The following is a 9,863-nucleotide window of genomic DNA, read 5'->3' on the forward strand; positions in this document are numbered from 1 at the left end:
CAGCAGCCGGTGAGGCTGAGGAGCATTTCAGCCTGTCCCAGGGGTGTGCTCTCTCCCTGCTGCTCTTCTCCCTCTACTGATGACTGCGCCTCCGGAGAGCCATCATTCTCCTGAAGTTATTGGCTGACGCCAGCATCATTGTTCTGATCCAGAATGGTGACGAGTCCGTGTACCAATGGGAGATAGACTGGTGCAGCCAGAAGTACTTGGAGCTGAGCCTGTTCAAGACTGTGGAGATGACCATGGACTTTGAGAAACCTTCCCACCATCATCGTCTTATCATCCTCAAAAATACTCTCACTTCAGATTCCTGGGATCTGCCTGTACACACAATCTGGTCCTCACATATAGAGTCTGTCAGGACGAAGGCCCAGCAGAGGTTGTACGCACCGCAACTCAGAGTTCAACCTGCCACAGGAGCTGCTGTTCCTCTGCTACACTGTCATCATCCAGTCTGACCGGTGCTAGTTAATTACACCTAATACTGGTCAGAATATAATCAGGTATAATAAAAACGATTAGGTGTATAGATGTACAATATATATGTACATTAACAGGTGCCTGTGCCACTTTTGTTTTAACTATGTTGTTTATTTCTTGTTTCTTTATCACCTGCTGTAACACAACAATTTCCCCGTGGGATGAATAAACTCTCTCTCTCTATCTTGCTAGTCGCCTCAATACGAACTAAATTAAATGACTGTAGATTTCTTTCCTTCATAATAGTTTCAAGTCCACAATCAACAGCAGCTTCATGAATGTAAATATGCACAACAACAAGGCGCAAACTAGGTGTTACACTCAAAACAGGAAGGCCAAACTAGACTGTGGTGGGGCGTGGCCTGCGGTGCCGTGCAGGGAGGGCGGACGCACCTGCACGGCATCCTTAATCACGCCCAGTTAAAAACACGGGGACTCGGGGGTTGGGGTGTTGTGATGTAAATACAATGGCTCAAAACACTGGGTGCCTTATTCACTCCACATAGACGTTGCCAGAAAACATTTAAAGCCTCCTTAGGCTTGGAAAAAAATCTTTGAACAGATGAAACAAACTTGTATCACAGTGATGGAGAAGGAAAGGAAGTAGGTTCAGATTCATACATCTTCATCTGCCAAACACAGTGGAGACAGTGTTATGACATGGATCGTCTCCAAAGGTTGATCCTGTTCATCTGGACGTAGCGTCATCACCAGGTGACTCCTTCAGTCTCAGCTGACTGCAGCTTTCAATCTTATAAACAGGACATTTGCATAATGACTGAAACCAGCCCACTGAAGGAACAAAGGGCTGTGAGGTCAGTTCCTTAATCTTAATTATGCAGATTCTCATGACCACTGATCAACAACCACTGATCTTTTGGAGATTTACTTACCTGGATGATTGAGCATAACATGGATTGTATGGCTGACAGTGAAACTAGATTCAGTGTTTATGTTACTGCTGATTAAAGGAGCAGGATGAATTCTGAAGTGTGCAGGGCTATAATCTCTGGTCAGGCTTTGTCAAATGCTAAATGGTAAAAAGGTGCTTTAAGTGACTTTGAATGTGGCACGTTGGTCGGTGCCAGAAGTGTTTGGTCTGCTTATTTCTGAAACTGCTGACCTGCACATCCATCTCTGCTTACAGAGAAATGAGAAAATATCCAGTTAGCAGCAATACTGGCTGAAAATATCTTGTTGATGGCAGAGGTCAGACGGGACTAACCACACAGCTTTGATCTGACGGAAAGGCAACAGTAACAAACAACAAAGCTGCTAAATATGAATGAAAAGACAACATCTGCTCCGTACAATATTATACATCTGTCTGTGTAAAGCGCTTTGAGTGCTCAGAGTAGAAAAGCAGTCCAGAAATTTAGTTCTGATAGCCAAGTTGTCAGGGCTGTCAATCTTGTTATCATTATCATTATCATTGATTATCATTATCAATGCAGGATTTCACTTAGTGCAGAGAGACTGTAAGTGTTTCAGAAACCTCCTTTAAACCTAGTAATAGTTACTAGTTACTGATGAAGGGAAAAGCAGAAGGACACTGTGTTGCTTTTCAATACTTTAGCCTGGCTGACAAAGAGTCGCAGCACGTTTGAGCATCGTTTTGCTTTAGCAGTAGTGATGACTTCAGTAACTTTGTAACCACGGCTGCCTCGAGTCACATCTGTTAACAAGTCAAACTGCTTCAGAAACTGCTGATACTTTACAGACCACTTCTCTCCCGTTGATCTCTCTGGGCTACTTTATGCAGACTGCCGCTAAATGCACAAGATCCCATCCCTGTAAAACTCTTTAAAAAAGTTCTGCCTCTAAATAAAGCGTAGATGAGTTTGTTGTTATTAATAAGTTAGGTACCACAGGTTTATAAGGTAGATATAATTAAGCTGTTTGAAGAAGTTGATCTAAATGGGCTCTGTGATCGTTTGCATAATTTCAGTCAGGATTCACAGCGCAGAAACAACACAGTGATCTTGGTATCAGACAGTGGACTGATATCTGTGCTTGGCCCAACAGACCTTATTGCAGCTCTCAATACTTTACATGGGACAGAGCCTTTAACTCTCTGTCCCATGAGACCAGCCACAGGAGAGGAGAAAGACGTCCTCTCCACTTTTAAATGCAGGATTTAAACTTCCCACTACTATAGTCAGACCATTCATGCTGCAAAATATGCTGCTGCTGCCCTGCATCACTGTCTGCTGATGTTGTCTGCAGGGAGTGATGAACTCAGCTGTAAGACACTAAACACAGCACCGAATATTAATTTGGATCATAAATGTTATAAACTGTGATCTGTTTACTAAAGATTAAACACATGACCAAAGTCTCTTTCATAACTCATGAGTAACAACTATTAACTCCCACACACACACACACACACACACACACACACACACACACACACACACACACCCCTTCACGTTTTCATGCAGCTCCATCACATGAACAGACATGCATTCTTGCAGCTCTGATGTCACACGTGGGTGGAACAACCACATCCCTTCTGTCAAACTGCCGTGGTTGCTATGGTTACCAGTGGCGCGTACCAAGCGATGCCTGTCACCCGCGTGGGAGGGAACACTCACCCCCAGGAAGATGTTCTTGGAAGAGTCAAAGCCAGCGGCGTAGATGCGAGCGGTGTAGGGAGCGCTGCGCTCACACATGATGCGGCAGGCGTATCGTGAGATGGTGCTCTGAACTGATTGGCCTCCGCCCTCCCCCACCGCACCACCAACTTGACCACTGCTGCCGGCTGTGTCCGTCACCACAAAATCAATCATGCTTTCTGTGGACCGGCCAATCTGAGAGAACCGAGACAGAGGGACCACTGAGACCATACAAAGACATGCTGAGCACAAACACTCCAGTGCAGTCTTATTGTGCATGTTTTAGAAAGATGTGCAATTATTTGCATACAAGCATCAGTCGAGTGAAGAATCCTAGAAGATAATCATATGTTCCAGCTGATTTTTTCTTTCTTCAGGTTTTGTCAGCTGTGTGATTTCAGTAAAACTTTACAGACCTCACTGTGTAAAGGAAGAACAGGCCAACAACCTGGCCCTACAATAATAGCAAGACTGAATTGATTTACTTAGTTGCCAGGCAGATGTGGAAAGTGTATCACCAGCACAAAGATGATTATTCTGAAAAATGGTGAGACCTGGATTAACCAATAAGAATCGGTCCATACGTTTTGAATGGCAGAAGCCAGTTTTCAGTAACATTTGACCAAATACATAAAGTAGTACAACACTTGTGTGTGTTAGTGATTTCACTTTGACCGCTCGGAGTAGAAAAGCACCACACGAGAACCAATCAGGTCCATGTACAACGGACACGCCTCTGTGTTTACTATGTGGTGCTGCATTTTGATTATCAACGAAGTGAGAGTCAACGAACAAAATGCTTTCGAGCCTTTCGTGCATGTTTTAATTATAAAAAGAACAATGTGTGACAGGAACAGTATTTCTAATAGTTACTGGAACCAGGCTGTACCACACAAAAGGTCAAACATGCAGACTTTCTTTGTGTGTTATTCAGAAGGAGCAGGGACTCCACTCATGGATCTGACCCTTAAATGGAGAACAGTGGAGCCCTGGCTTTGTTTGGGTCTTCTTCATAAGAGAAGGTGGCTGGAAAACAACTGCAAGCTGCTGAGGGCACACAGGTCTGACTGCAGACTGGAAAACAACTGCTGCTGGTTTTACAGCTTTATGTTGATCTATAACAACTGCTTTAAAGTCTGAAGCAGAAAAACACAAAATATTAATTTAATTTTGTAAATATGTGATATTTAGGTCAATCAGTGACAAAGAACATCGGAGAATGTTGTCATCTTTAAACCTTTTCATCCTGAGAGACATAAATAAGCTTGGATAAAGGCTTGTAGCCATTATTAAACCTCGATTATCCTTTGATCTGTCATACTGTTCCTCGGTATGAAAGCTCCAAGTTTAAATGAATATCATCAAATTTCAGCTTGTGTTTTTACAGTTACTATTTTCCTTTTCGTATTCTTCCTTGATCTAAGACTATCTGAGGGTAGCTAACAGATTTCAGCCCGACCAGTGTCCAGTGGTACGGCTCTGTCTTCTGTTTGTGGTACGTTGTTACAATATTTTACTGTCCAGTGTCTTTTTCCACAACAGGAAACAAAACTAAAATGTTGAATTGGCAACCACACACGTGTGTGTGTGTGTGTGTGTGTGTGTGTGTGTGTGTGTGTGTGTGTGTGTGTGTGTGTGTGTGTGTGTGTGTGTGTGGACACTGACCTGAAACATATCTGTGTTGGTGTCATGAGTGTATTCCACAATTACAGAGTGGCTCCGTGACAGTGTGTAGGAGATGCTGTGCTGGCTTTTGTTGCTGAGTGCCTGCCAAAGGAAGACAGATTATACATCAACCACATCACTGACCTCCAGAAAATCTACTTGGAGAGCATTTTCTATTTTTAAAGACAACAACAGCACTTGGATTCATACAGGTGTTGTTGTTAATACTAATCATAATATTACAACAACACAGACAGCATCTATCCTTAATGTCTTACTGTCAATGTGACAGCACGGTGTGTTTTTTTAATGTTTAATGCAGCCATTAACCATGTTCTAAAGGCAGATTTAAATATTAACCCTTGCATATAAATTTTGCTTTTGCAACTTATTTGGTTTTGATCACAGAGTTGAGCATCCAAAGCTTCCCTCTAGTTTTACTTGCACAGATGAGAAATACGACTCGGTTAGCTCAGGTTAGTAAGGTTATTACAGACTGTTAAATAAACAGCCCGTAGCCATGGCAGCTGAAGTTTTAAGGCTTTGGCAGAGCGATGAGGTTAAAACTAGAAACAGTTTTTTTCTTTCTCTTCGCTAATGAGGAGTCCAAGTGTAATGAGGTCTTTTTGGCCTAAAGTAGTAGTTTGCTGTTTGTATAAGACCGAACATGAAAAACTTTAATTGTATATAAATAACTGTATATTTTTAATGAAAGAGCCAATGACCTGTAAGCTATTAATCGTGTGAAAGAGTCAGTGGAATTAATCTACTATGAAATTAAAGAAGTGTAAAAAAAATATGAAACTATCAAGAGAGTCAATAACATTGAGCTAAAAAAATGGAAAGCAAGATACTTGAATTATCATGTTATAAAACAGGGACCTGTGCCTATAGGGCTCCCAAACCTGGAGCATCTGTGCTTTAATGAAGACCTGTGCCCAGATGACCAGCAAAGAAGAATTGCACTGGTTGAGAAAACTTGAAAAGCAGGGAAATGGACCCAAACCTCACCTCACTGAAGCAGGAGCGAAAAGAAAAGAGCTTCAACTTCTCGGATAATGTGTCATTTCAAGGTGGTGCATACGTTACACAACTCCCATTTGGGGGTGTCCAGGTTACTGTATTGATCTCATTAGTGTTGCTCAATAATTGTTACATTACATCTTGCCAACGTTTGCTATTATTGCTCGCTAGTTCTTAATGCATTAAGCTACTATTTACAGAAGCAATCCAAACGTAAAAATAATCACTTTTAAATCTCAAGACACATAACCAAAAAACCCACATATTTCAATATTCAAAACAATTTGAAAACCAGCTTTTGCCCAATTTAAGAAACTCATTCTCTACTAAGTGAGACTAGTTTTTTGTAAAAAAGGGAGGGAGATGCAATCTTGCTATATCTATGTCCTTTTCTATATCTATTTCTATATTCTTAGGATTGTGCAATCGAAGCATGATCATCATCATGCAGCGCCTCTACTCAAGACCTGTGCAATATCAGCTTCAACAGAGACCCAGACATTTAGGTGGGTCGAGAAGGAGGCTTTTGAAAATGAAATGAAATTTTCCAACACAAATAACTGCACAGATGTTGGTTTCTTTGTGCTCAGAGTTTGAGTCCAGCTTCCTTAGAAAGAGCTCACCAGGAAGACACAGACGGCGCTTCCTTTGCACAACATGTAAGGTCAGCATACATAGTTTCAGAGCGCCACTGTATAACAATACTAAACAATAACTCAAAATAATTACAAGGGGTTTAGTAGCCCTGTATTTCACATGGGTTACAGTCATGTGACCTCCCAACCTGAATGCTGGTAATAAACAATGCAGAATTTATTGCAGTACCTGGCAGAAAGTGTCTGAATCCTGACAAGGAATGAATACTAGAATAACTTTATTTAAAATTATATTACATAAATGTCTTAACAGTACCCCTCCGTGAATCGCTATCTTATCGTGGTGGAGGGGCTTGTCCCAGGGTTTAATATAATAGAGTTTAGTGTGTTTATTGGAATTTTTGACCATTCGTCCATAAACACATTTGTGTTGGATGACAAGGCCTGGCTTACAGTCTCCAGTCTAGCTCACATCCCAAAAGTGTTCAGGTTAAGGTCAGGAAATTATGCAGGCCAGGTAGGTCCTTCCACACCGAACTTGTCATCCATGTCTTTATGGACCTGGCTTTGCAAATTGGAGTACAGTCGTGTTGGGACAGGAAGGAGCTATCCCCAACTGTTTCACAAGCTCTCTATACTATTGAGCTTTGCTGTGGCCTGGCTGGGTCTGTGTCTGCGAGCTTACTGCACAGACCGATTCAACTCTTCTGGCACCTGGACTGATACAGTGCTGTGAAAAGTATTTGCCCCCTAGCTGATTTATTTACTTTGGCATATTTGTTACCCTCACGTTTCAGTTGCCCCACAGGAAGTGTCCTGACTCCATGTCTATATATCCATATACACCACAGACTTCTCACAAGTCTGCTTACACACAATAGTTACACACAAGATTAATTTAGCACTATTTTAGCACTAGCTACAACACTTAAACCTCAGAGGGTGCACGTGTCAGGCACACAACAGGAGAGCCATCTGAGGTTCAACTGAGGAAATTCATTATGAACCATGCCACCATGCTAGTCTCCCAACTACAAGGCTTAGTTGGGATGGTGCCTCAGGTCAATCAGGTTCCGCACCTCCAGAAATCAGCTTCTTCCCCTCGTGCATCCGGACGGTAAACAAACACTCCCCCCACACCCCACCCCTGCCCACCCAACAATCAGAGCCACTGTCTGACTAACCCTCATAACTCAGGCCGTTCACACATGGACTCAATGTTCAGTCCACTGAGCTACTTTCAAACACTTTGCAATTGTCCTGTAACGTGGTCCTGTCCTCTATTGTGCACCTTCTTCCTGTTTTGTATATACTCCTCTTGTTTGTTATTAATTCTTGCTGTCCTACTATTAATATTTTTATACCATGTACAGTTGGTGTGGAGCCCACCAAACTCTTATGACAAGGAAAACTTCGTCGCTGTTCCGCGTTGCCGGTAAGGTTCCAAGAAGAGATGGGCAGTATTGCGTTACAAGCAACGCGCTACAGCTGTGTGCAGATCAAAAATGGATAATGTATGAGTGCGGGAGAGAGTATGCCACGTCAGTCGTTTAAAGCGTGGAAGTTCTGACCTTACTTTGAGTTTGATTCCGTAAAAAGTGACAAAAACATTAGTGTCTCGTTCACTGCGTGGGAAGAAAACTTCTTTTTACAGCAAAAAAATACAGAAACTTTCGAGCAAGCACCGAGTGTGCTGCCACCTGCACCAGGGTAAACCTCCGCCTCCCTACTCCTGCTTTACAGGTGAAAATAGAGCAACAGGACCGCTGAGTCTTTGACTTTATTTATTTTCTGCTGTGTTTTACTTGCATCTATTTGAAAGACTGAGTGTAAACACAAAAAATATTTTATTTTATGTGCAGAAAATAGGTTTAAATGTTAAACTAAATTTCTTCCAGTCAGAGAATGTTGCATATAATTAAATTTTTGCTTGATGCATAAAGTTAAAAGATTAAAACTAATAAAACAAGTTTTAAAAAGAGACTTTTCCATTTGATTACATTTTGTATGATGGATTATGCAGAAAAAGTAGAATAGGGCTGAAATTATTATCCTATTCAGGTTGTAAATCATGTTTTTAAAAAGTAACTAAGTAACTAATTGCTTTTGAAAATAAGTAATCAGCAAAGTAACAGGATTACTTGTTTGGGGAAATAATCAGTAATTAGTTACTGATTACTTTTTCAAGTAACTTGACCAACACTAGTTCCAAGGCAGGTATACTCCATGCTATGGTGGCTTCGGGCTGTAGGCAGACCCTGGTCCACTAAACCCTGGTTCCCCCAGGCGCACTGCTGGGCACAGAGCGGGTGGAGGTGTGTGTGTGGGGACATTCATAAACATCCCTTGGTTCTGGTGAAAATTAGGGTATAAGCGAAAAACACAATAGAATGACAGCTGTGGCCCAGAGAGTGGAGGTTGCTGTGTTGCAACAGTGATTTACAGATGTGTTCTCTACTTTGCCCGGCTGTATGAATCTGGCGTGCAGCCTGGTGTGACGGTGTGTTCACGGCCCCACAGGTTACCTGAGCACAAGACACAAACTGTGTAAAAGGACTTGGCTGAAATGCTGAAGCTGGGAGTAATAGAAGCCCCATAGTCCCTGTAATAAAGAGAGATGGGTCTATATGGTTCTGTGTTGACTACCACAAGGTGAACGAAGTCTCACAGTTTGATGCTTATCCCATGTCCCGGGTCAATGAGCTCCTGGACTGGTTGGGCACTGCTGTTTGTTTTATGATGCTGGATTTAACCAAGGGCTACTGGAGGTGTGGGTCGTGCCAATTCCTCACTCTTCAGCTCAGCTTGCTCTGAGCCACTTTCCAGCGCCTCATGGACCGGGTGCTACGTCCACAACTGGATCTGCTGCTGCCTACCTAGATGTCCGTGACGCGTGCAGGGCTCACGGCCAACCCAAAGAAGTGTGCTGTTGGACGGAGGGAGTTACAGTGTTTGGGGTACCACTTTGGAGGCTGGCTGATGCAAAGATGGAAAAACAGCCATTTCAGCCTGCCTGCGTCCCAAGACAAAAAAGGAGGGGAGGCGGTTCTTCGGGCTTTTCAAATAAAAAAGCATGCCTGATATGGTGTTTGGGCATAATGGTCCCATTAATAAACACCTCGAATGCAGGACACTGGTCAAAAACTGAGGGGGAAGGTAAATATCAGTGGGCTCCACCTTTAAAACCGTTCATGTTGTCATGGTTCTGACCCAGTGTTTTGAGTTTTCTTGTTTTATTATTTCAGGTTCATTTAGTAGTTTTGACTTGATTCTGTTTGACTTTCTCGTCTGTTTAGGTTCCCGTTGTGTCTTTGTCCTGTGTGTCCCTCTCTGTGTGTTTGTTTATGTGCCTGTGTGTGTCCTTGTGTCTCGTGTCTCGTGTCCCCTTTCTGTCCCCTTGTTCTTCTCGTGTTCATTCCATGCCTCCACTGTCTGGAAACTTTGTCCATGTTTCCATCATTTCTTTCCCTCACCCTCTCTC

General features: G+C 42.5%; 1 protein-coding gene across 5 annotated transcripts in view; it reads right to left on the reverse strand.

Annotated features, from left to right (window-relative positions):
- The window catches only part of peli3 (pellino E3 ubiquitin protein ligase family member 3), a 46,219-nt gene that overhangs the window by 4,611 nt on the left and 31,745 nt on the right, over window positions 1-9,863 (reverse strand). For all 5 annotated transcript variants that reach the window (XM_042214245.1, XM_042214248.1, XM_042214247.1 and 2 more), the window contains 2 exons: window positions 4,764-4,865; window positions 3,078-3,293 (listed from right to left, as the gene is read on the reverse strand). In XM_042214245.1, coding sequence (XP_042070179.1) covers window positions 3,078-3,293; window positions 4,764-4,865 — 318 coding nt within the window. The remainder of the gene's footprint in view (window positions 1-3,077; window positions 3,294-4,763; window positions 4,866-9,863) is intronic.

This window comes from Haplochromis burtoni, unplaced genomic scaffold, assembly GCF_018398535.1.
Source record: "Haplochromis burtoni strain Fernald_Lab_line unplaced genomic scaffold, NCSU_Asbu1 Contig_538, whole genome shotgun sequence".
Lineage (NCBI taxonomy): Eukaryota > Metazoa > Chordata > Actinopteri > Cichliformes > Cichlidae > Haplochromis > Haplochromis burtoni.